At 45.1% G+C, this 27,587-nt stretch overlaps 1 protein-coding gene across 1 annotated transcript; it reads left to right on the forward strand.

The window, feature by feature from the left end:
• Positions 1-247: 247 nt before the first annotated feature.
• On the forward strand, positions 248-25,598 carry LOC139345500 (uncharacterized). Its single transcript, XM_070984118.1, has 10 exons — positions 248-471; positions 6,600-6,661; positions 7,051-7,071; positions 7,240-7,509; positions 7,969-8,056; positions 8,947-9,173; positions 10,579-10,866; positions 11,964-12,148; positions 17,812-17,904; positions 19,202-25,598. Exons 2-10 carry the CDS (start codon positions 6,616-6,618, stop codon positions 19,649-19,651), a joined length of 1,668 nt encoding a protein of 555 aa, XP_070840219.1. The 5' UTR covers positions 248-471; positions 6,600-6,615; the 3' UTR covers positions 19,652-25,598.
• The last annotated feature ends 1,989 nt before the right edge of the window (positions 25,599-27,587 follow it).

The following is a 27,587-nucleotide window of genomic DNA, read 5'->3' on the forward strand; positions in this document are numbered from 1 at the left end:
ATACCCACCGACAGAGATCTCCCTGGCCAGTCAACCCACTTGAACTCATTCATTTTAACAAACAAGGATAAACCTACAAGTCAAAGTGATGATAAAGATAACCGTGGGGTCTCTCACTGAGCATCACAGTCTGATCTGTAAGATTTCTCCTTCAAACTATTGAACGTCAGACCGGAGAAATCTGCCTGTGTCTAAACTGCAGCGGCTGCTTGGGGCTCCGAGCCACAAATGACGATTTTTACCGAGCGAGCTTTCCGAACTCCGCCGATCTCAAACGGTCCACAAACCCGACAGCAACCGAAACTCTCCAGTTACTCCCGATCCTGCCCCATTGAAGTCTGTTGTTGTCGGGTTGGGGGTGATGGGGAGGACGACACTCATGAAATAAAGGGGGGGAAAGGCGATTTCCAGAAAGCATCACTCGTGAGCCCCTCCCAGTCCAGTGATTTTCGACTTCGAGGCTTGACAAAGGTAATTACATCCGATTCTAATTTTGTAGGCCGTATTGCAATAATTGCTCTTTCGCTTGGTGTTTGGCTTCAAACAGGGACGCAGTGGGTTAAATTCTGCAGTTTTTCCTGCGCTGTTTAGACTCTTTGCTTGTGCTGAGCGCTCCCACACGGCATGAACGGCTGATTTAGGGCGTGTGACCACCAGCAACGCAGCGACGGCGCGCACGATGGCAGCCAGTACAGGCACCTCCACACCACAATCAGCTTCCAGACGTCTAACATAGGGTCATCTTTCCGAAATTCACCAGAAAAACGACCGAATTCACAGGAATCCGGGCACTGCTCAGACGAGCCGTTATTTTGTGATGTGTTTGCGCTCCAGATGGCCTCATTCCTTCCACCAGTTTGGGTTAATTCTGTTAACGCACTGATATTTCTGCTGATGTGCTGGAAACAACCCTGCGCTTTGATGCTGGTAATCAGCTCTCCAGGTGGTTTTAAGGCAGGATACAGGGGTAATGTTGTGCAGCCTGTGTTGCTCAGGCTGTGGCGCATCGTCGCGTCCTGTATGCGGGATATCCCTCTGAGTTAAGGGGTGTTTTCTGCTCCATTCAGGTGGAAATGGTTACACAATGTTCTTGGCCCTACGGCACACATTAGAGCTGCTGACTAAGTATTTGTCACATGCAAGAGTCAGTTAGGAGTGTTGAATGAGTGCAGTGGGGGCTGAGGACAGTTTTCTGGTATCTTTGAATAAACCAGCTTGTCTCGGTGCCATTTGTTTCGTAACAAATCTCCTCCAGCAAAATATCGTTTTGCTAAATCAGTTCTTGCTTCAGCTCAAACTGGAAGTGCAAACAGGCCCAGCGATGGGATGGCAAACCACAGCCCAGCTGTGGAAGAATTAAGTAGCATGGGCTTAAAAATGAGTGTTTTATGCATGGAGTCTGGCGTCAGCGCGTGTCTGACTGTGGTGATAAATCCAACCCCAACTCCGCTTTTCTCTTCCTTCATGGTCATTCTGCGCCTCTCGTTTCCTCCATCTTCCTCCCGGACGTCTCCGGTACAGGGCAGCCCTCATTCATGCCTGTCGTGACACACCCTTGGCTGCACCAGCCGCTGCTCCTGGCTGCGTAAAGGTTGAGGAGGGGGAGCGGCGGCGGAGGCGCAGAGGGGGAAAGGACAGGCGACCCATAGTTTTTCTATCATTGAACTCACAACATGTGATTATTAAATGGAGCCACTGGTGACTGAACATCAGGACAGCGACACTGGAGAACTCACGAAATGAAATCAGCAGTTTGCATCAACGGTCCAGAGAGGAGAAACCGTCATATGAGCTGTGGGTGGTTATAAAAGATGTTTAATTATAGGCCAAGACTAACCCAGTGTCAGCCTGCCCACATCAGTCCGACCACAGGAGTCAGGATCAGAGGGAAGACACAAGTGTTTCAGAGTAAGATGAGACAGAGCAGAATGGGAGAAAGACAGTACTGTAACAGGAGGACGATGGAGACATGGTGCTCCCGCCCACCTGGCTTGTGTGGGAGAGGAGAGGTGAGGCGGGGGAGAGGCTCTTAAGTCCATCATTCAGGACTGATGTCAGGCTGATCTCTTCAGCCTGACATCAAGAGGCTGCCTCCACGCTTCTCACCCGGAGGAGGCTGCTGGATGTGTCACCTGCACTCCAGTGGATGCTGTGCCTGGTTCAGTCTGGTGGATCTGATAGGTCGAAACAGGACCTCCGTCTTTCTGAACTTTCCTTTTTGGGTTGAGGGGTCGGGGGGGTTCGGGGGGGACAGGTCTCGGCTCAGCTGTAATCTTCAGATGCAGGACCGCTGGTCTGACTGCACTTCACCCAAGACGTTCTCCATGTGTCAGTCTGTGGATGTGTGCATCTTGCCAGTGGCCTTTATTTAATCAGCAGGAACCTCTTATTTTCTCGACAGGTGTATAGTTGTCTCCATCGCTGAATCAAACCTGTGATTTATGTCTTTGCAGCACTCTTATATGAGCACTCACACATGCAATAAGCTAATGGCTCTGTAGAACATTAAAGCGAGACCATTCAAAGCTGCGACGCAGGGCACCGATTAGAAAATCTGCTGTGATTACTGTGTTTTGCTAACGGACTAAGAGCCTCTTGAGCAATTTTTCAGCCCATTTTAAAGCCCGGCTGTCATTTAGAAGCTGTGCGTCTGTTGATGTGCAGGGGAAAGTAGATGGGCTTTCTTCTTTTTTGCTTTAAATAGCACTCTCATCCCTCATCTGATGGAGCTGGCAGAAATTCAATGGCTTTTTATTGTTCCCTGTGTCACAGTCTAAAGATGCTGCTGTGGTTCACTCTTTTCCATAATGCTGCACTGGATACAAACAGGAACTTTGCAGACTTCAAGTTTGGGGCAGAACTCTGACACCTGCTGCACATTTTACAGCTTTTTGCAGCCTAACATCTGTAATATAGGACATATTAAGCAGGAGGTGATCTCATTTTCATTTATCAACAGGTTTTTGGATACAAATTCAAGACAGAAACCACTTTCTGAAATGCAAAAATAAATAAATAAGAAACAATATGATAATAATACATAAACATGACCTTCAATTTGTGCAACATTAACTCTTTGCTGTCTTCTTGGACGGCTTTGTGGCATTTTGAGGAGGCAAAAGTTAACACAAATACTTGAACAATATTCCACAAAGTGCTTTCTATAAAGTCAATATATAATGGAAATGACAGTAAATGAGGATAAACCTCATTAAATGTCACAAAAAGAGGTGAAATCATGATTACTGATATTTTCCATATATATTTATTTATTTGAAGGGTTGTCACTTTTTAACTCAGTATTACTTTGTTTTATCCTTCATTGCATTTTATAATAGTTAACTGTTTATCGTCTAATTTCATGGAAAGTTCTTTGTAACATCTTTTCAAAGTGCTATTAAAATGAAAAATAAATAAATTATTCCACCTATTAACCATACACACCTATTAACCGTGCTGTGTGACGCGTATGCTGGCTGTTTTCTCAAGCGTTGACGTTGTGCTCTTGTGCTAAGCTAGCTCAGTTCTGAGACTGTCCACAGAGTTTTCATTTTCCTTCAATTTGAAATGATCCCAACAGGACATTTTCTGTCCTGTCCCCTGGCCTGTCTCCTCTCTCGCCTCCCCGCTATTTGCTTGCTCTCGCTCCATTTTGTAATCAGCGCCGCTAACCGCGTGAACGCGTTGTGCCACAGCGCTATTGATCCGTGTGAAACACGATGAGCTGCGCATGTTTCTGACAGAAAGCCCTGAGCTGGAGGAAAAGTTCCTCACAGGAAGTGTACGGATCAAACGAATTAAAACGAATTTAATCAGGATTTTTTGTAATCGAGTGACTTGAGGAGTCGTTGCTGCCCTAAATATATGCAGCCATGAGCTAACCATGACTGTTGGTCCACTGTTTTTCCCCTAATTTCACTCACTGGATGTTTTGCAGTCAGCCGTCACATTAAGGACCGCTGCTGGTGAAACTGTGGGAGGTTGGAAACATCTTGGTTGCCTCATTGTCGGAGTCGTGTTCAGACAGTTGTACTGTAGTTGTCCCTGCGACAAAAACTAAGAAGTCATGTGACTTCCAGGAAGCGTGACGTCATACTTAAGAGATGGTAACTTTAGAAGATGCAGTACAAGTGAGTATTGTGTTAAGATGTGCTTGAAAACATTCTCGTGGCAAAGAAAAACTTGGAAAATGAGAACTGGAGAGGAGAATATGTTGGCTTTCTTTCTTGTGGCAAACAGTTGTTTTCTTGTGTTCCTGTCGTTGTTCTGGGGGATTTGACGTCCATAGTTTCCACTCTGTAACCTCACAGTCTTTCACAACTAGTTGAGTTCGACTCGGCCAGGCTTGGCACAGTCAGTGCTTCGAGAGGAGCTGTTAGTAATTTTCTGTTCCGGTAGCTTTCCAGCTCTTTCTCCTCCATTATCTATCACTCTGATTATCCCACCTTAATTACACTCTGCTGCTCCTCTTTAGCCTGATCCAGTGCCGCACTCGTGAAAGGTCAGAGAGTCTCCTCATGCCAGCTGGCTCCTGTCCATCTCATCATCCCAGTGGGATGACTCTCCGACTCCCTCCCGTACTCTCTGCTACACCCTCTCTTCCTTCAGTGGTTCTGTCCTTCCTTCCCTCTCTTCCTTCAGTGGTTCTGTCCTTCCTTCCCTCTCTTCCCTCAGTGGTTCTCAGTCCTTCCTTTCCTCTCTTCCCTCAGTGTTTCTCAGTCCTTCCTTTCCTCTCTTCCCTCAGTGTTTCTCAGTCCTTCCGTCCCTCTCTTCCTTCAGTGGTTCTGTCCTTCCTTCCCTCTCTTCTTCAGTGGTTCTGTCCTTCCTTCCCTCTCTTCCTTCAGTGGTTCTGTCCTTCCTTCCCTCTCTTCCCTCAGTGTTTCTCTGTCCTTCCTTCCCTCTCTTCATTCACTGGTTCTGTCCTTCCCTCTCCTCCTTCAGTTGCTCTCTGTCCTTCCTTCCCTCTCTTCCTTCAGTTGCTCTCTGTCCTTCCTTCCCTCTCTTCCTTCAGTGGTTCTGTCCTTCCCTCTCTTCCTTCAGTTGCTCTCTGTCCTTCCTTCCCTCTCTTCCTTCAGTGGTTCTGTCCTTCCCTCTCTTCCTTCAGTGGTTCTGTCCTTCCCTCTCTTCCTTCAGTTGCTCTCTGTCCTTCCTTCCCTCTCTTCCTTCAGTGGTTCTGTCCTTCCCTCTCTTCCTTCAGTTGCTCTCTGTCCTTCCTTCCCTCTCCTCCTTCACTGGTTCTGTCCTTCCCTCTCTTCCTTCAGTGGTTCTGTCCTTCCTTCCCTCTCTTCCTTCAGTGGTTCTGTCCTTCCCTCTCTTCCTTCAGTGGTTCTGTCCTTCCCTCTCTTCCTTCAGTGGTTCTGTCCTTCCCTCTCTTCCTTCAGTGGTTCTGTCCTTCCTTCCCTCTCTTCCTTCAGTGGTTCTGTCCTTCCCTCTCTTCCTTCAGTGGTTCTGTCCTTCCCTCTCTTCCTTCAGTTGCTCTCTGTCCTTCCTTCCCTCTCTTCCTTCACTGGTTCTGTCCTTCCTTCCCTCTCTTCCTTCAGTGGTTCTGTCCTTCCCTCTCTTCCTTCAGTGGTTCTGTCCTTCCCTCTCTTCCTTCAGTGGTTCTGTCCTTCCTTCCCTCTCTTCCTTCAGTGGTTCTGTCCTTCCTTCCCTCTCTTCCTTCAGTGGTTCTGTCCTTCCCTCTCTTCCTTCAGTGGTTCTGTCCTTCCCTCTCTTCCTTCACTGGTTCTGTCCTTCCCTCTCTTCCTTCACTGGTTCTGTCCTTCCTTCCCTCTCTTCCTTCAGTGGTTCTGTCCTTCCCTCTCTTCCTTCAGTGGTTCTGTCCTTCCCTCTCTTCCTTCACTGGTTCTGTCCTTCCCTCTCTTCCTTCACTGGTTCTGTCCTTCCTTCCCTCTCTTCCTTCAGTGGTTCTGTCCTTCCCTCTCTTCCTTCAGTGGTTCTGTCCTTCCCTCTCTTCCTTCGGTGGCTCTCTGTTTTCGGGTGCCTCTCTTCCTCATGACGTCCTCTGGTTGGTGGTCGTGTGGAGAGCTGACTGACCCGTCATGCTGCAGGAGACATGGAGGACTTCAGCTCCCCACGCAGTGTCCTGTCTTTGACTCACACATGCCTCTCTCTGCTTTGAAGACACTTGAAAACTTGGCTGAGCAGCACATTTCACTTTCCAACAGCACAATAGCTGTTCTTGTCGTGGAGCGTTGGCAGTGCTCCCTTTGGTATTTACAGGGCTAATTTGGGAAATGCCATTTACTGTAGCAGGGTGGTGCAGAGCAGAAGGGGGGGGGGCTTCTCCTCAGCCTGAGGACACAGATTGAAGCTGGTATGCTTCTGTCTTGCAGATGTGTTTTTTACTCAAACACTGATCCCAAATTAACAAACCATCTTTTCCTTAAGAAAGTCTCTGAAAGAAAACGATGTCAAATTAAATCATCCCGTTATCTTGAAATGATGAAGGAAGACGTATCTTTTGACAGAGTTGTGATGTGATCCTCTGGAGCCATAATCTTGCTACAACAAGCTTTTTTATTTGCTGTGTGTGTGTGTGTGTGTGTGTGTGTGTGTGTGTGTGTGTGTGTGTGTGTGTGCGTGCTTCTCGTTTCCAGAGGCAGACTGTTCAAGATGAAAGCAATCAGCGCTGCAGTGCTCGGCGCCCTGTTCTGCACTGGTAAGCGCAAACATAATCAGCCACTCGGGAGCGAGTTTGGATAAATGAATGGCTGAAACAGACTTCCTGCAAAACTGAATATGTTTCAACTGAACGATTTGCATAGATTCTATGAAAAGCACATCAAAGGAGGCTATATGTTATTTTGTCATATAGTTAATTTTCACTTCTTTTCTTTGGAGAAAGTTGGATTGTATTTGCTTCTTGTCTATTTTTAGAGGCCATTATGTGAGCCATTTACATTTCAAATGCTTTCACACTTTTTGGGGAAGTGGTTTTTCAGTAAGAACAAAAGAACTCCGGCTTCCTCAGACATCTTTGTTCAAATCAGCACTGAACTAAGAAAAGATGGATTTTAAAATAACCCCTCTCTATTCTTTCCTTCGCAGTTGTTTCAGCATCTTTGAAAGGTACCGCTGCACGCTTGTTTGGATCGCAGTGCATGACGAGGAATGCTTTTTGAGAGTCAACAGATTATATGCATGCAGAATGATATAAAGGTTCAAATCTGGGAAAGCAGATAAGAAATCACAGGTTGTTTATAACATCTAATAAAACATCTTGGTTGTTTCTGCCAGTCAAAGAGGAACACAAGACAGCCTTCTTCGGGGAGGACATTCACATCGATGTCCTGCCGGGGAACGGTAGTGACGTCGTGTTCAAACCCAGGACCAATCGCTCGGCTGAGGTGGTTCTGCTGCGGGCAGGCCGGGTCAGTCCGCGGGGCCGCATCAACTCTCTGGGCGACCTGGTGCTGGAGGACGTGCAGGAGGAGGACGAGGGGGTGTATGTCATCAAGAACACCAACCACCCCAACACAGCCAAGCACCTGGTCCTCATTGTCAGAGGTGAGCTGTCTGCTGCACAGGGCGGGGACAGCCAGTGTCCCCCTGCAGTCCAAAGTCCTAGTTTTGACTGAATAGTGTTCATATTTAGAAAAGCGGTGCAACAAGCAACAACTAATAATGCAGGAATGAACATATACACACTGTGTGCATGGAATATTTAGGACACACATGACTGCACAAATACAAAATGATGTCTTACATGATCATAAAAAGAGTTTAGCCTTAAGCTGCATCACAAAGTCTATCATGAGCTTCATTTGTGCGACACAATTCTCAAAGATCTGATAATAAAGCAGAAGATTCTGTTCAGGTCTGAAGATTTACAGTTAAATTAAGGGTTGTACGATCGTGCAGCTGTTTCACCGCTGATTTGTGCACAGTCACTCCCACCACGTCATGGCACAGCTCTGTCACAAAGACCCTGCTTTGACCTTTCCGTCCTCTCGCCTCACTGATCAGACTGCGCTCTGGAGCAAGTGGTGAAGTACGGAGATACTTACAACATCCATCTCAACCACGTCGAAGGCCCCATCACCCTGGAGTTCAGGTACGGCCACTGAGAGCGCAAAGTGGAAGCAAATGAGCGAACCACCAGTACTTCATGATGGTAAATGTGTGATTCAGCACAATTTAAAACCTGCTCATGAATCCACGCTGATCGTGAAATCTGTTCAGGAAGTGAGCTTTTAATTGATTATGTGTATATTTTTTCCAACTCTTTGGTAACTACAGTAGCTCATATGCATGTTGGCGCGGGTACATTCCCTGATTAATAGGTCAGAAGCTGTTAAAACTGCTGTGCACGTGTCCTTCTGCGTGTGCTTTGTCACTTCATGAAGTCCATTAAGAAGTGTGTGACAGCAATGCCGCAGTAATAAGCCTCAAATCACGACTGTCTCTACCTGTTTGTCATTATTCATACACGAGGTCAATTTGCAGTCTAATAATACTGATAATGCTTTGAATCAGTTACTTTTGAACTCTTTGTGATGCCAAAGAATATAAATATACACATCAGAGGCATTAAAGGTAAGATAAAACTTCATTGATCTCACGTCAGGGAGCCAAGTCGTTACAGACAGCAAGAATAAAAGAGAGAGAAAGAACAAAAAAGACAATAAAACAGGATTCAGAATAAAATCAACTGGATGTATGTGCAATATATAAAAGACTGTAGGAATACTATTGCCTTGAGAGAGGATGGCTCAGTTTCTCAATGGAGAAGGGAACATTTTTGAATGAGGTGTCAGTCGCCAAAATTGTCCAATCCAGGAGTTACCTGTCCGCATAACTTCCTGTTTACTCCTCTGGGTTCATTTGTAAAAAGCTGGCGTGAACTGGAAGCGACCCAGAAGAAAAATGAATGAGTGTGTTCTTCTGCTGGTGTGGAAGCTGAGGTAACGCCCGCTCTCCTCTCCTCTGTTTAACCATGTGAAGGCCCAGTCTGATTCACGCCAATCAGACTGAGATACAGCACGCAACAGAGCCTCCACCCGTGGTGCTGTACAACCAGACGGCGGTGTCGGCACAAGAGTACGTGGGACGCCTCAGCGTGTCGGAGAAGCGGGTGACGCTTCACGCCGTCAGGATGACGGACGAGGGCAGCTTCACGGTGCTGGACCGCGAGGGCAAAGTCAGGAGGAGGAACTGCCTGAACGTCAGAGGTGAGGAGCGATCTGAGCTTTGCTGCCTCGTCTCAGCTTCACTTCACTCACCTGTCAGCCTCATGAGTCGTTGTTCTGTACGTGCTGTGTGTCCTGTTTACGTGCAATGCTGATTAATGTGCTGAGAAATGTGATGAGCCAGGTCTTCGATATAAGCCTTTGTAATTACTAATAGTTGCAGAGTTAGGTGGTTACCTTTGGCATTAATATGCCAGCAGTGTTGGGCCTTTTGTGTGCGTTTTCCATTTGGCCTGGAGTCACTGTCTGCATGATCCTTCAGTGTATTACTTTTAGAAAATCCTAATGTCTTCATCTGAGAAAAGGTCACAAACTGTTATGCATTTAAAATGAGGTTAAACCTGCCTGCAGGAAGGGGCAGCGCAGCAGTAAAGAGTAGGATGTAGATAAAAATATATCAAAAACACATTTACTTCAAGGCAGCGAAGGGAATAAAATGTGGTAAAGACCGAGATACAGCGTTCTGTGTGTGCGATGCTTTTCCAGGTCTGTGTGTAGGATTCAGGCCGATCTATTAACAGAGGTGTGATGTAATACTCACTGTATTTGCAGTATTTGTGTAGCTGTGAAGAATCAGTTCTTTGTATCTACAGAGCAGGCAGGTCCTCTTCCATGGAGTCTGTGTTTCCATGAGTTTTGCAGCCCCCATAGCAGAGGGTGTGATCGGCTGCAATGTGCAACCTCACCACTAGGTGCCGCTAACTGTTAGCAGCCACACCAGTGACTGATCCTCAGCCTTCGGCACAGTGGTGCTTTGAGCTGAGTGCAGACATTAGCATGCCAGCATGGTCACAACGACGGCGTTAGCATGCTAATGTTTAGTAGCAGGTAACGTTTAGCATTTTATGATGTCTGTTTCAATTAGCTTCACCGCTGAAGTCAAAACAGTCTACAGCTAAGCTAAGGTAAGCTAAGGCTGGCACTGCTGATGGTTTTCTGTCGTAAACAAAGTTTTAATGTGCTGATGGTGCTGAAGGATCATTAAAGCTAATAAGTCAGACATACAGTAAGTGGTGGATGGAGACTGATCAGCCGTGTTGCTAGCTTGGCCGTCTCCTAATTAGCAGTCTATCTGCAAAGCGTGAGCACGTGCACTGTGGCCTGTCCACTTCATTAGATATCCAGTGTGGTGGTGAAGTTGTGCATTTTTCAGCTGTTTATGCTATTGCTGCTAACACTGAACAGCTAGCATTATTGGCTAGTGCCTGTTCACCATTACAGACAGTTACAGATAAAAGAACATTTTCCGCACTCTGGGAAATCAGGGAAGGTTGAATTTAAAGGAAATCCTAGAAATGTGTCCACATTAGGGGGTGCACATGTTGCTTGGTGAAGTTATTCATATGCTCTGAGCGGCTGTTGACGTTTCTCCTCTGATTCTCCGCAGAGCACCAGGACTTCTTGCAGCTCTCCTACGGTGGAAACCTGAAGATGAAGCTCTATCTGCACCATTCCAGCGTCAACATCGTCTACAGGCCCAAATCGGACAATCAGGACCGGGTCATCGTGGACCAGGGGGTTCTGGTGACACCAGTGGACCCTCTGCTGGAGGGCAGGCTGACTGTGGAGGGGTCCGAGCTCATCATGAAGAAGGTCCACGTGGCCGACACGGGTGTCTTCAAAGTGACGGACCTGGCTGGGTTTCCTGTGGCTCACGTCTACATAGAGGTCGACGGTAAGAGAAAACTCACATTTTAATGATTAATGACTGTATTTAGTTCTGAACTTGCTTTGTTATGAGCAATACTTGTTCATGCATTCATCTTCAGTAGGTTGGACTATTGCAATGGAGTCTTTACTGGCCTAAACAAAAAATCAATTAGGCAGCTACACCTGATCCAAAATGCTGCACGAGTCCTTACAAACACCAGAAAAATGGACCATATCACACCAGTCCTCAGATCACTACATTGGCTTCCTGTGAGTCAAAGAATAGACTTTAAAATCTTACTGTTGGTCTACAAAGCATTAAATGGTCCAGGACCAAAATCTATTCTAGATTTATTAACTCCATATGAAGCATCCAGAGCTCAGGTCATCAGGGACAGGTCTACTGTATGTTCACAGAATGAGAAACAAACAAAGTGAAGCAGCTTTCAGTTATTTTGCTCCTCACCTGTGGAACATTCTCCCTGCACACCTGAGGTCTGCACCACCTGTCAGCTCATTTAAATCAGGGCTGAAAACATTATTATTCACTACAGCTTTTACTTGAAGTAAATATATCTGCTCAATGATTTTAATCATTCTAAATGCTAAATTATTGTCTTTTCTGTTTTTAATTTTCCTTTAAATGTATTTTATTTTGTTTTTATTTTTCTATTCTCTTTCTTTCTTTCTTTCTTTCTTTCTTTCTTTGAAATGCATGATTTTAATCTATTTTTCTGCTTCTGTAAAGCACTTTGAATTGCCTAGTGTATGAATTGTGCTATACAAATAAATTTGCCTTTGCCTTTGCCAGTGTTACAGCATGTTGCTTCATGATTTCGCCTATTTTCTATTTTCAATCATTGAAATATTAAAGGAACTAACTTGTTATGACTGATGCTCTGTCCTTTAAACATCCTAAGCTGCACAGGGCAAGAAATTTAATATTTAACTAGATAACAGCCAATATTTTAATGCAAGTGAACATGAGCATTTAAACAGATTCATTGTTAAGATGAAAAATGAGCAAAGGCAGTTTGAAGCGACATGTCTGCCGGCGCTGAAGACTGATCGCTCCTCTCTGTGGTTGTCTCATCGTCTTCCCTCTCCTCGGCTCCCTCTCAGCCTATAAGCTTCCTCCCCTGACTGTCGCCATCCTCTCCCTGCTGAGCCTGATCGCCTTCATGCTGCTGGTGTGCCTGCTGTCCTGTCTCTATAAAATTCATAAGAGGAACGAGAAGAACAAGAAGCTGATGCTCATTGCTCAGCAGGCTGGCAAGGGAGACGGCGGCGGCGAGGCTTTCAGACAGGTAACGCCCACCTAGTGCATCGTCCTCGTTCATTTCTCTGTCACAGAGTTAAGAGTGTTTTGGATGGGAGGGAATTAAAAGGTGGTGGTGGTGGGGGGGGGGTTCTGCTCCTGCTCTGGGAGTCAGGATGGTCAGCTGCTCCTCTTCCTCCCCTGCAGTGCTGGACCTGACACACACGGTTACAGCCAGATTAAAGGCATCTCATGGAAACGTAGTATTTCTCATCCTGCTCCCTGGTCTCTTGTCCCTCCTCTCATGTTTACGTGAACTCTCCAGAGACACTTTTAGTACGTGACATTTTTCTACCAGCTCCTGAGCTGACAGGGAACTCGTCATTAGCTGACAAATAAAAATGCTTTTTAGCAATTTTTATTCTACAAATATCTGCTTGAGGTTAAAAAGCCCTTTAAAGCACCGTCACGAACATGTTTCTCATTCTTAAAATGTCAGTTTTGAATGAAACTGTTAAATTAAGCATTGATAGCGAGGACCCTCAAAGGTTTTCATGAACACAGGAAGAAAAACAGACCTAAAAAAACATCATTTTCCACTTGGATATTTACCCTCTGCCCTCCTCCTGCTCACCTGCTCCATACTGGCTCATTCACTGATTGATTGGAGGACTCAGAGGAGTCGACGCTTCACCTTTCTGTCACCACACACGCCAATTGATGTGTGGTAATTGATGTCACCACACATCAATTAAAAACTCATTACAAAGAGTTGAGTCACCTATAGAAAACAGCCAAACATCAGGCGGACTGTTCCAGCGAGGGATTGTCGTCCAATTCAGAGACCAATCAGAAAGATGTCCGGATCAATCGTGTGAGAGTTTAATAAAAAAAACTGTTGCTCATTCGAGACTTCCTGCCAACATGATTTTAAAGATGGTGGCAAACCAGAAAATAAACTAAATTACCTTCTTATGATTTTTACAAAACTAATGAACAGAGCCAACGACTGCTTCCACAGATGGTTGATTGACTAAATTATTGATTATTGAAAAATGGATGACGGTTAATCCCTCCTCCCCCAGCTGCTAAATGATGTTTCAAACTGATTGAATTCACACGCTGATTAAAAACGCTCTGCAGACACATGAGACACTCGTCGTAAAGGACAGAGAAACACTGACTGCTCTGCAGAGGACGTTCAAAGACAGTATGTCCCATTACTCACCTGGAAGTGCAAAGCTCCATTTGAATTTAGTCGTTTAGAGATGGGGAATAAGAAACATTTTACTTTTCACATGTCAAAACCAGCATCTGAGCCAGTTCAAGTCCAGCTCTACAGTCACATCCATCCATCCATTATCTATACCGCCTATCCCTTTCGGGGTTGCGGGGTCTACAGTCACAATAAACTAATATTCATGTTTGAGCTCACATTAATGTGACTTTCAGTATGTTTGTCGTTCTCTCTTCCCTCTCTTTTCTGGACACCTGTAGACTTTTGAGTGGGTAACTACATTCAGTACATCAGCAACACACAGACAATAATGACCTGAAATGCAGGATAAGTGCTGGTGGACGAGCACAGAGGTCACATTTGACCTGAACCTCATTATAACGTACGTGTCTCATTCAGGCCTGTGTGGTTCTGTGTACGTATGTTTGTTTTTATGTTTAATGTTTAAGAATCTTCAGGATGAAGTGTCTGAAATGATAAATGTTCGTCCAGTTTATTGTTTTTATGATGTGCATCTTCAGTTTCTCGAGTGTGTGGTGAGTTCAAATCCCCTGTGGAAATGAGGCCGTTCTGTTCGCAGCTGGATGTCTGTGATTGGTGGCCCAGCTAACGCTGTTGCCTGTGCGTTGCGTTTCTCCCTCTTACTTTAAGGAGCCTCAAACGGAGCCTCTTCTTGGTGAGAGATTGTGTTCTGGCCTCTTTTTCTGCTTTCCTTCCTCGTATTGGTGTCTACAGAAATGTGCCGCTTTTTTACGCAAATAAGTTCCTCGATCAACTTGCTGCTGTTTGAGAAGACTATTGGTGACAGTTTCAGAAAGGCGTGTTCAACAGTTTGTGAATTGTGGCACTTTTCAGATAATAAAAATCCATCAAATCGAATCCTGGACACTGAGGAGAAACTGTCATCAATCCCCACGAACAAGCAGAAGTTGATTGAAGACCTAATTTGACAAAAAGTCAGTGAATTACCTGAAGTGGATCTGGCACCGCAACTTGGGACAAGCTGTCTCTGTGATCCTTACAGACTTTTCAGTATGCAGATGACCGAGCTGTGCATGAGCAGACTATAAGCATGCATGAGTAGATCTTTGTGTCAGTGCAGAAATAGAAACCAACGACTGTAGAAATGCAGGGAATCAGTCTTAAAACGCCTTGGTATACTTAAACAATGATTGGCTGTAGCTTAGCAGTGACTGGGCTAAAACATGCTAAACAGTTTGCTCCCTTAAAGGTCCAGGGTGTAGGATTTAGGAGGATCTATTGGCTCATCATCAACATTTGTGTTAACAGTCTCTTTATATCTATGGCGTCCACCTTGTTCCTACAGTGGCCCAGAATGGACAAACTGAACAGCCACAGTGGTGAAGGGCGAGACGAGAGGTGTGCACTTGGCTGCAATCTGCAACCTCACCACCGGATGCCGCTAAATCCAACACGCTGGACCTTTAATGGAGGCTGTAAAGATCAATATCAACCTTCAAGCTCAGCTGAAGGCCATAGGAGCTTCCAGTTATGTGTCAGTGCCAACAGTGCGACTTGTCTTCCAGGATTTTAGACACAGTTTTGAACCAGGTCGGGGTGCACACTGCAAAAAATGTCCATTTTAACAAGTCATTTAATCTGATATTTACCCTTAAAATCTCCTGTTTTCTTAAAACAAGTGAAAATCTCATCTGAGGAGGAGAGCTGTTCCTGCTTGGCTCCTGTCAACCAGAGAAACCAGTTGTTTTCACTTGCTTGAAGAAAGTAAGATTTTAAACTTAAGTATGGAGACTAAATAACCTGTTGAGATGGTTCGTGTCTCCTCCGCGTGCATCGGTGTGTGTAACTGCAGCTGAGCACTGATCAGACAAAGTCTCACTGACGTCAGTGCGACTTTGTCTCTTGTGAGCAGACGTTAGCGTCGCCCGCTCCTCTGCTTCCTCGTCTCCGCTGGTTAACGGCACAGATGTCGCACCGCAGTTACTCATAAACCATCGAGTTATGATAACTGTGGCTTCGCTGCTGTGGTTAGCTTACAGCACGTGGGGACTCAGCCGGCTAAGCGCACACATGAACATACTGCATCTCCTCCCTCAGTGTTGTTTTATTGTGTGGGGTGAGTTTTAAGGTAAACACACCGTGTGTGTGTGTGTGTGTGTGTGTGTGTGTGTGTGTGTGTGTGTGTGTGTGTGTGTGTGTGTGTGTGTGCTGGTTCTGTGTGTGGCGTACGCGTTCAGGGCAGTAGTGATTAACATGTCTGAACAGGCTTCATTAAACCCTCCATGGCGTACACGTGTAATCACCTACCTGCCCGGACAGTCAGTGGGTGTGTCCTCGGTGTTTTTGTGTGTGTGTGTGTGTGTGTGTGTGTGTGTGTGTGTGCGTGTGTTCGTCTCGTTTCTGTGCATCAGGTGTTTAAGTGTTCATGTTCTCGTTTTCGAGCGCTGAGACGTTCCCTCTGTGGCGTGCTGGTTTTACATTTATTCCCAAACGTCAGCAGTGACGCCGTACTTACACTGAGTGACTGATGGTCAGCGTGATGTTAATGAGCCTGTCAGAAAGTATAACGTGTACTTTAGTGTACTTAGAAATATAATGTAAGTATAGAAAAGTCATTACAAGTGCACTTTTACTTTTTATAAAAGTATGATAATGTACTTTTAAAACGTGAACTTTGAAATAGATGTCATTAAGTTCTACTTCAATGTATTAAAAAATTAATATACTAATTCTGCAGTACTTAAAGCAGTATTTCAAAGCACTAAATTAAACTAAATAGTAACTTATAGTGTTCTTATGGCAAGTATACTTATTTTCAAGTTCTTTGTAAGACAATGTTTAATTAAAGTCTAGTTTAATTTCACTACATTTGAAGTACATTTAAATAATTTCCAACACTTTGGTGATATAATACAATTGTACTGCGAGTGTGTTTTGAATGATTTTCACTGTTGTACTTCAGGACACTTAAAGTTGTACAACTTTAAGTTAACATACTATTTAGACTTCAAGTATTGCTCAAGTTGTACTGAAGAACTACTTGAGTACACAAGTATAAACGAAGGCCACAAAAATAGCACAAAGTGTACTTAGTACATCTTCAAAAGGTATAATTTAAGTGTATTTTGTACACCTGGGTGGCCACATGTTTGGCACCGTTTACTAAGAACGTGAACATATTTTTGTGTTTCTAGTTCCCAGTTTGTGGCCCACAGCCACCAGCAGCACTGTGGGTCTGTACCGGACTGTACTGGGATATAAAACCTTTTAGTTCTCAGCTTTCCAGTGTTTAGTAGGGGTTATTTTCCCCCTTTTAGCACTAAAAGATCATTCTGTAATGACTTTTTTCACGTCGCCTCACTGTCACTAGAAGCTAATAAATAAATAAATAAATAAATAAATAAATAAATAGTGTCATACTGAGATAAATGCCAATTCTGTTTGTACCAACATAAAATAACATTAACATTAAGATGAGGTAGAAATGAGTGAAACTGTTAAACAGTCAGTCACTGTAAATAAGTACGAGCGTGAAGCGTTTAAAGACGACTGACGAGTGAACGATAGATGTCCAATCAGCAGGCCGTCCTCCTCCACCCGCTGTGTGTGTCTGTGTGTACATGCGTTGTGTGGGTGTGCGTTTGTGTGTCCTTGTATGCTTACGTTACGTGTGTGTGTGCACAGGTGCTTCTAATGTGCCGTGAAATGTCCTCGTGTGTGTGTGGGAACCTCTGCCGTGTGTTTGTGTGTCGACAGCGGAGGTTGAGACGACAGCAGTCGTCCTTTGTGTCCGACACGTTATGGATTTCCTCAGAGCTGAGGACAGACAGCATGCATGAGAGGACGTCAGCGACCTCTCGGGACTCGACCCAAGAGACCGACGTGAAACTGAAATCGATCGTAGCGCCTGGCTCGCTGCCTGCGCAGAGTCCCTCCCTCTGTCTCCATGTCTGTCCACCTCTCTGTGTCTCCACCTGTCTCTCCATGTACGTTCAGTCTCCTCGTCTTTGCTCTTCTTCTCTCCCTCTCACTGTCCCACTGTAGATCTGCTGTCCACACTGTGTTTCTGTCTCTATTCTGTCTTCCCTCTCCTGCTCTCCCACCTTTACTCCTCTGACCAGGTGCGTCTCGATGTCCCGTATCCCTTCTTTGATGCTGTCTTTCTTGCAGTTCAGTGGAAAGGACACTTTTGAACGATGGCAGCCCATTTGGCTCTGTTTCCTCTCAACCTCCACGAGGACCAATAAAGTCTCGGTCATGTCACACGAGCTTCTCCTTCAGTATCTTAGATGTGTGTTTAAGAGCTGTGTCTCATGTGTGTCTATGTGTGTGTGTGTGTGTGTGTGTGTATTTCCTCTAACAGTGTTTGTGTATTCTTGATGACTAGTTTGCAAAAGCTCATCTGCTGGGACATTATGTGAGCCTCAGTTTGACATGTTTCCTGTGTGTGTGTGTGTGTGTGTGTGTGTGTGTGTGTGTGTGGGGGTCTGCAGGTGGTCCATGAGGCTTACACCAGGTTCACTGAGGAGTCTCTGATGCAGTCTATTGCTGATAAGACCTCAGAGAGCACGGAGGTCACGATCAAGGTCAGTGGTGGGACACGCCGAGGCAGAGCGGAGCGACCACAGATGCAATCGCTCTTCATCACGGAAATCAGGCCAATGGGTCAACAAAACAAGCGTTTCAGCAGCATTTTGGGGACTCATTTGATAAGATATGAGAGTCTTTAGAGCACTAACTTGATTATCCGAGCGAGCTGCAGCTGAGCAATGTCTAAAACCTGATTACAAAAGCCCTTTTTACTGTCAGGGAAGCTTTCCTTCAAAGCCGTGTATTGATTGAAAACAGAGATCATTAACTATCTTTGTGTTTTAGATTGCTTGGCAGAAACTGCCCACTATATAACGTCACCTCAGTGCCAAGCGCAATTAAAAGGCAATCAGCTTCACACACTGCGCTCGGCGGTGGAACAGATTAGATTAAAGTTTATGGGAAGGACCGTTAGTGAACCTGAAATGAAGAGAAGTAAAGAAAGTAAAGTGTAAGGAGCTCTTTGAGTGGTTCGCATGGAGCTTCGTCTAATGGGGAAGGCTTGATATTTTAGCAGGTTTTGAATACTGCAGTGTGAAGCAGGTACGAACTACATGCCGTCTGCGAAAGAGGGAAATGCTAAACCCAGTTTCACCTGGATGTCGTGACGTCTGCCGACCTTTAAAACACTAAATCAATGCTTACATGTGTGTTATCAGGCAGCAGAAGCATTTCTCAGACGAGCTTTTTAGTGTCAGGACCAATAACTTCAGTAACTGCTCGGCTTCAGCAGCAAAGCCACGTGCTGCTCTAACATACGTGTTCTGTCTACATGATGGAACAAGGCCTCCATATTTAATGGAAGAGGCGGGTTAGGCTCTCGTCCATAACCTACATTTTAAGGTCTGTATCTTTGTTATAAATCAGATTAATTGTCTTACGACACAGCAAAGTCCATTCCTGTGCATTATGAAACACGTACGGTGGAAGACAAGCAGCGGCGGCTGCAGGGGAGAGGACGCTATGGAAATCTATAAATATGGTCTGAGAAACATGTGCTTAAATTATTCATGCTGCTTTTTCACTGACCTCGATTTTTACCTCTTCCCTTTTCCTTCCCTCCCTCGGTCCTACACCTCCTCCCTCCCCCATCTCTCCCCCGCTGGTGGGGGACTCTCCACCCCTCTCTTTTCCTGTGCCTCCTCTTATTGTCGCCTTCTTTACACCTCCTCCACCCTCTCCTCTCTCCTTCCCTCCTTGCCTTTCCTGCTCTCACATTCCTCGTGCCCTTCATCTCCTCTGACCTTCACCTCCTCTGCTGTCCTCTCCTCCCTCCTCCCTCTTCCTCTGTAGGGCCTCGAGGTGTCCAAACCAGGCCGCTACCATACTCTCACCTCAGACAATTTTTTGGAGATGAGCGACTCCGGGGTGGAGTTCACCACCTCTGGCCTCCCTCTGGACAGTGACACTGACGCTGCGATGACCTACGCCTCCCACAAGCCCCTCCTGAACGCCGTCTCCCCCACAGCCGTGACCGAAGGGGTTCACTCCGACAGCCTGGAGGCCACCTTAGCCCCCCATGGGGACCTCAGCGCCAGCCGGACCCCTGACTCCGCCATGAGCGCCAGCCCTGCTTCCAACCCTCGCTCGATCGCGGCTGCCACCCCCGATGGCAGTCTGTGCGGCGCCGCGTCGCCAGGAGCCGCCTCCAGGGGCACTGCTGGGTCGGATTCAGCCAAGACAGAGGGAGGGGCTGAGAGCGGAGAAGCCGGGCAGATGGAGGGATCCGCTCAGAGCACCTGAGAGGAGGCATTTTTTTAGCTCATGGTCCTGATACAGTAATGACATCTCCAGCCATCTGGCTCTGTTTCCATGAACCCTATCATACCCAAACTCCACCAAGTCATCCATCACCACATTTGAAATCAACATCACAGGCAAAATATTCACGCTTGGACCCGGATGTCACTTTAACCCACGAGAAAATAACAAAAAGGCAACTTTGCACATACTGCACAATCCAAAATTCAATGCACTAAACGAGATGCAGAAGAGTGACCCCGAGCTCTGTCAAAAGAAGAACAAAGCCACTCTGTACATAAGGAAACTGCATGCATTTGAATTAAACATTAGTTATCGTAGGTCAGATCTACAGGAAACTGCTGACGTTAGAGTAGACTGACTGCATGCACGCTTCAACGGGCCAAAGAAGCACAGGCTCGAGAAGAAGTTACGACGATGTGAAAAGGGTGAAACGCTCTCAGCACTTTCAGGAAAGCACCTAAATGGGATCGAATGACTTCAGCTCCTGTCGAGAGGCTGTCAAAAAAAGCGAGCCTGACGGGTCCAGTCGGCACGCTCCAAGGAATCAGACTTTATTTTCCAAGACCGAGGCTACTAACAACAGCAGCAAAGAGCTTCTCCTGTATGGAGGCGAGTCTCAGTGTGTTGCCTCTGACAGCGCTTTTGTCTGCTCTCACAGCATCAGACGAACACCGCCATGATTGCATTTCCTCCCACCCACACAGAGACTCTATTATTAACAGTACAAGTATGTCAGAAAGCGTCTCCGCCTGCCTCTCAGACAGAAGTGCTTGTCTCAGCACTCATTCACCACTACCCCTGAGAAAAACCTACTCTTCCTAAAAAAACCTGCGCACCGAAACAAGCTCTGTAGATTGAACACCACCTCTGCTGTGCGAGTGCCGCTGCCTGTTTTCTTTCCTCTCACATCTTGGCTGTCAGATCTGCCGCACTGGAAGGCCTCATCCAAAGAAACCCGTCGAAGCGTCCACCTCGTCTCACTCTCGCTAATGATCAATGCCCGAGAAAACACCCACCAGAGCGGCAGCTGACTGCAGAAGCTGTCCTCGTCTGGTTTTGTTTGATCCCCGGTGGAGCTGTCGCAGGCCCCGTCAGAGCAACGTGAAACCTGAAGCAACACTTCTGGTGCTTCTGGAGAAGCTCCGGGGAGCATAATTGGATTCTTGTTCTCTTCACAGAAGGACCGATTCACCGACACCAGGGAGCGACGAGTGGTGATGAAAGAGGCGACAGAGATGGGACCGGGCTCTGTTCTGCTTTTCGGGGAACAGATAAATGACTTGCATGATTTAAAGCCTCCTATTTTCATCTCAGCCTCCATCCAGCGGACGGAGCTCTGGTTACTGAAGGCCAGTTGTTTGCCAAAATGAAGTGACTGGAAAGACGCGGTAACGACGCAGCCCACAGCCCCGAAACTGAATAACCCTGATGATGAGAGGTGTGTGTGGGTGTGTGTGTGTGGAGGGGAGGGTTCACACAAAGCAAGCGGTAATGTTAGACCTTCAGTGCATGGAGGCATGGCTCCCTTCAGTCCATGGAAAATAGGAAATGAAAAAGAGGAGGATAAAATCCTGAATTAGTGGTTAAAGTCAATAACTCAGAAGCAGCGGCTCTGTACATCTGCAGCTTCATGAATCCAAGCCCACCGTTCGATCCACTGACGCTGATGCAGCTATAGGCAGTATTAGAAAGATGTCTGGCTCAACATCCGCTTAACCATCAACATGAGGAAGGTCAAATGTTTACAGATATTTCACTTTAAATGTATTCAGCCAGTCTGTGGCCATGTTACGCCTCTTATTGGGTCGAAGGCATTCAAATCCCAAAAACTGATCTCAGATTGTTTACAGTTAACAGCTCTAAAGCATGTGTGAGTTAAAAAGACAGATCTATCATCCCAGGATGAGGCAAAGAGGCAGTCAGGCAGCTTCTCTGAGGACATCCGCACATTAAATCTGTTGGGTTTTTTTTTAGGTTTTCTTTTCCGAGCATCTCCTTTTTACACAAAGTAAATCAGCGGCGGCTCATTTCATCACACGCTTCACAACAATAAACACGTTTTGTGGGAGAATAGAGAGAGAAAAGGCAGAAACAGGTGAGAGCGCAGAAACGGCGACACAAGTTCAAACGATCTCCAGAGAAGCAGGAACGGAGTCACTTAGATGAAGCTCTCACAGGCCTAACAACTGCTTTTTACTAATTAGTTCCCCTTTCTTGCTGTGGAAGAAGCCTGTGGGCTAATTCAGGTCACAGGAGAGTGATTTACACCAAAGACATCTGCTGAGGAGACTCCGTCCAAGCGTGTCCCCCGTCCACAGGGCCAGACAGTCTGACATGGAGCCCCTGCACGCTAAGAGTGCAGCATTATGACACCTTTAGGGAACCAGAGCGGTATCCTCATTATACCCACATGAACTGGCCCAGTGGTCCCATTTAGATCCACTGTCATTGTTTCCACTGACAGCTGTTAGCAGCATGGCTACCTCATGCTGGAACTGAATTGATGTCAGCCTGCAGTGTCTGCAAGATGCACGACCGTCACCTCAAACGGTTATTAAAAGCAGTCAGACACAAATGTGTGGTGTCCGGACGAGAAAAGCACAAAATTTAAACACGTGATCACTTTCAAACAAAGAAAAGGTTCACAGTGTCGTTCAAAGGGGGGCAAAATAAGTTGCAGCTATTGTAAATACATTATGGATTTGCAAAAAATGACTAATTAGCTCCCATTTATTCAGGAAAATGTAGTTTGGATTGAGTCTTTGTCCGCTGCAGAGGTGTCACAAGTGTGTAAAATACCCGACTTACATGTGAGAGTTGTTGACTTGTTGTGGCTCTTCATAGCAGGGGCTTCTTGACCTAAACAGACATGAACACAGGCAGCAGTAAGGCTCTTAACATCGTGTCGGGTGTAAATATCAGGTGGATTCAAAGAGGTGGGCTACTGACGAGCTGATGGTCAAAGCATTTTCTGTTAAATCTAAAGCAATATTACTGATAATGGCACTGAGACATCTCTAACATCCACCAGGCGGAAAGAGGAGCCTGACACAGCACATCTAACCCCCCAACCCGACCACCAGTCACTCCTAACCACCCTCTGTCACTGATGTAAATAGAAACGATATGTGGTCTGCATGTGTATGGTGTGAAAATAGTTCTGTTTCCTACTGCAACGCTTATGCAAGATTTTCTACTATCAAAACGCTGCATTGATCCTTTAACCACTCATCACAGTAGGTAGAAAACGAACATGCAGGCCTGGAGATCGGCTGGGAAGACTCTCCGGGCGAGCTCATGTCATGTTTTCAGGTTAAGTCACAGCGATGCTGCGTGAAATCCTTTCATTAGAAGTCGCTTCAGCTGTGTTGGAGTATCTGCGGTCACCTCTAGGGGGCACTGTTTGACACAGCATCAGGGTTGTGCTTCACCATGGAGTCATACTCAGACTCCTTCTTTCAGGTCCGACGAAGAAGAACCGAGACAGACGAACGGCAGAAAATCAGCATGCTGCACAGTGATGTCAGAATATTATAATTAGAATTACTGAAGCAGCAGCCAAAGGACAAACCGTGCTGGTCGTATCTCAGTTCTGTTTAAAGCTGGTGGTAAAAATACAGTTGGTGAAGAAAAACATTTGATTTGCACAGACTGCAGGGGGAAACCGCTAGCCTCGGTCAAAACATGAAAAATATGCAGCTGCTCCAAGAGCTTTTTGGATGCATGTTGTGTCTAAATGCTCAATGTCTCATTTCTACTTCAACGTGTGCTCATTACACACACTTTGAAGTCCATGAAGGGAACTTTTTGTAACGGTAGAGAAGCTAAACACGTCCTGGATTTCTCTCCTGATAAAAACCCTTCAACCCAACGACTGTACAGACTCTAATCACAGGCGGAGCGGGAAACACTGTTTGCATCAGCCTCTGCGTCGCAGTAATAGTCTGAGATATTAGGAATTAGGAAACCCATATGAACACCTATGCAGTGCTTTTCAGCTAATTAAAAAGGAGCCACACACTGTTTATCTCTGTATCGCCACAATAACATGATACAATTTGTGACCATGAGGTTAAAAATGCAGGTTGGAGTAACGGGAGGTTTTCCTGTTCTTCCCATTGTGCAACATAAGGAAGCAAATCAACACAAGACATTTCTTTATGATGCTGGGTGTAAAGAGTTTGACCCCCATTTCACTGCTTTAGGTCACATCCACTGAGATTAATGGACCGACTAGAAATTTCAACAAATTCGCGCCTTTATAGAGAAGATTTGTTGGAATAATGAAACTAAAGTTGAGGCAATCACAGCTGATGAAGGCCTCATGAAAGGATTTCAGTTTCTGTCGTTCAACCTTGTCTGAAGTTTTCTGTTTCACTGCACATCAGAGCCGCTATTCACAAAGCCCCCCAGAGCAGAAGTGCTGGGCGGGGGGAGACTTTATGAAATGTTCTTTCACGTCTGGTAGATTTGCTCCTGTTAATCTACTGTTCTCTGTAACTCCAATGAAAAACCATGAAATGATGCCCGCGGTGTCACGGCTTGCCGATACCTCTGATCACAATGGAAGTTTGCTTTTAAGCGAAATAACAGAAGAGCTGTCAGCTGCACTTTCTGACACTGAAGATCAATTAGTTTTAATCCAGTCCAGTGCAATTCAGCGGCTCACGCTGTGACTGAATGCAGTCTTATCTTTGATTCATGACACATAATTGGGGGAAATAATTGAAAACCGCTGGTCTTTGTCACTCATTTTTATGAATAAGGACCGCACAAATTCACATCAGGTGGGAGTTTTTCTTGACAAGCTGATCCCAGTTCAGCGCTTCTGCTCTGGGCTGCGTTGAGAATAGCTCAGACATGCGTTCTTTGTCTGCTTGAAAGGTGTTTTAGTCACATGTCTGTCCCCACGTCATGCTCCCAGCACCTGAGAATGTTTTTTATACCAGAAAAAACTAATTTTCATATAATAACGGGGAGAAACGTGTCATTTCAAACTGAACAAGTGCATTTGGAGAAAAAATCGCACCTCTGAGTGAATGAACATGCTCCGTCATTGTGAGGACTTTTTGTAACGTCACATTTAGCACCAAAAAGACTACTCTCGCTATTAACGTGCTTCGTATTTCTCCTTACTCCGATATTATAACCTGTATCTGCTGTCCCGGTGTATACCTAAGAGTTAGTGTAACTGCAGCATGCTGACCTGTAGATTTGCTTGTGGGACAGCAGGCGCGACGCTGATAGCTAATAATCATAGTCATAATATGAATTGCACTTTTCTGTAAAGCTCCTGAGTCCATCCTGATCTTGCCGTCGAGGTCTGGCTTTGATTTCCCATGATCCTCCCGACTCTTCGTATCACCCCTCAGCGCTGGCTTTCAGCTCAGTGATGGTTGAAGGAGAGTACTGGTGTTTTTAAAGGTGGCTTCAGGTCATGTGGGGTGTTTTTATCTTGTGTTGGAGTTAGCGCAGTCAGTGTAGCTCGTGGAAGATTTTTGCTGCCATTCAGTATTTTGCAGTAAAAAATATGAGATAAATCTATGAAATATGACAACCTGAAGCCTCCATTATGTTTATTTTATTGTTATTTCATGGTATTTAATTTTTATGAGAATAGTTTTTATCTAAGGCATCTTTGCTGAGTCATCGTAACCTTTAATGTAAGACCAGTCAAATGACATGCAGTTAAGATTTATGGCCCTGGTACTCTCCTTTAACATCACCTCTGATTAATGTGCATTGGCTCCAGATCTTAACCTTGAACATCATCATCTCTGGTGATATGCAAACGCTCTGCTCGTTGTAAGCTGGTTTTGGGAAACCGCAAAGTCAGGATGGCTCATGAGGCTAAATTAGATCCCCTTGCTTGTTGTAGCTCATGACTCGGGCAGAGGAAGTATTGTCACTGTCAATATTACTGCTGTCACTTCTGCAAGAATAACAAAAAAAAAGCCTTTAACATGAGAAAAGTCAGCTTTCCTTTTCACTCGATCTCTAAATGTATCTGCAGATGATTTTCTTTTCTCGCAGTCAAGTAATGACAGCTTCATTTCCATTATTATCACACTGGTTTTGATGGTAAAATGATGAGAGTCATGGAAGCTAAGCGTGTGGTTTGTGCTCAGGTCATTAGATGTGAGAGGTTATATAAAAAAGTGAGGTCAAATCAAGATAGTTTGGGTGTATTTGTTGAAGTGTTGTCGTCGATCAAACACACACAGCATCAGAGCGTTGGAGTGTGTGTTCTTCAGCATGGCACCAGTTTAGGTTGAGAGTGAAAAAGAAAGACCTCTCAGTATTTCACAGCTCCATGTTTTACCAGAAATTCTGGTTCGTCTGCATGAAAGTCTCTGTCGTTGCTTGTTGTTGCTTTTGTTTTGAGAGACTCACGCTTCATATCTGAGAGTTCAGATCTCGTGTGTTGTTTTTCCAAAGCTGGGTAATCGTTGACTCTGACGATACTTCACGGCACCGCCATGAACAGCCGACCGCACCCCCCGTTTGCTTGAAGAATAAATCCGTGATCATTTATATTCCAGTATTATATAAGACCTTTTGGCATCCTGCACAGACTTTTGTAAAGCTTCTCTTTTTCTGTAATGAATGAACAATTCCAATTAAATGACTTTTCATCAGAGAGTGAATCAAAAGGTCTGTTTTTTGTGTCACTGCCTTTGATGAACACTTGAATTTCAGTAACACGTTAGCAGGCATTTCTCAAAGAAAACCTTGTTTGGATAAACAGTTTGGAGAAAACCTCAAATATTCACCCATTTTCCAGATAAACCAGCTTATAGGACACATTACAGCCTCTCCAGCGTTGAGATTACTTAAATCCACCCAGACGTTGTGCCAAGTACAAGTTATGATAAGCAGTTGTGGAGTGTAACTCAGGTACTAAAGTACAAATTTGAGGTACTTGTATTCCCATTTTAAGCAGCTTTATACTTCTACTCCATTACATCTCAAATTTTACATTTTTTGCTTCACTACATTTGTAGCTTTAGTGACTTTCATATTTACAAATTTGGTGATTTTTTTTTTCTGATGAACTGAAGGATGAAGTGATGAAGGGACCATTTTACAGCACAATGAGTACTTTAACTTTGGATACTTCAAGTAAATTTGACTGATGCATGAGTTAAGTAAGGTTTTGAATGCAGGACTTTTCGTTGTAGTGGAGTATCTGCATGCTTTTACTTCAACAGAGAAGTAGACATATCTATCTATCTAGATACCCACTATATATATAGATATATATGTTATTGTATGTATGTACACACACACACACACACACACACACACACACACATATATTTAATATCATATATATATATATATATCTACAATAGCATAAAAGGCCTTGCTGAATCCAGTTCAGCATGAATCTGAAGCTGCTCTCATTGTTTTAAAGGTTTTTTTTTTAACGCTCAGAAATGTGTTTTGCTCACAGTTACTTCACCTGAATCTTTGAGCTCTGCTGTGCAGAATAATGAGTCTGACCCAAGAAAGCTGCGTTCAAACTCACTTCCTGCTGAGGGAAAGTTCCTCTGCGTTGACTTTTAAAGGGAGTTTAAGACGTGTCAACATGAGCGTGAGTCTGTGACGTGCCGACGAGGCTGGAGGTCAGTCATGGGCCAGTGCAGCTGACAGAGGTGTCGTATGAAAATGTAGTAGGAGACAGCTTGTGTCCCGCAGGTACACTTCAGAAATAAAAACAGTTTCTGTTTTTCTCAACAAGTATTTTTTGAGCATTTTAAAACTATGTCAAAGATGAAGGTGTTTTTACATGCATGAAAGGGGTATTTAAACCTTGATTTCTATTGTACACAGCAAGTGGGAGTGTGATACTGCTTTCAGTGAACCAGCCTACGTAGATAAGCTCCATCAGTGGTGGAAGAAGTATTCAGGT

This window comes from Chaetodon trifascialis, chromosome 17 (genome assembly GCF_039877785.1).
Source record: "Chaetodon trifascialis isolate fChaTrf1 chromosome 17, fChaTrf1.hap1, whole genome shotgun sequence".
Lineage (NCBI taxonomy): Eukaryota > Metazoa > Chordata > Actinopteri > Chaetodontiformes > Chaetodontidae > Chaetodon > Chaetodon trifascialis.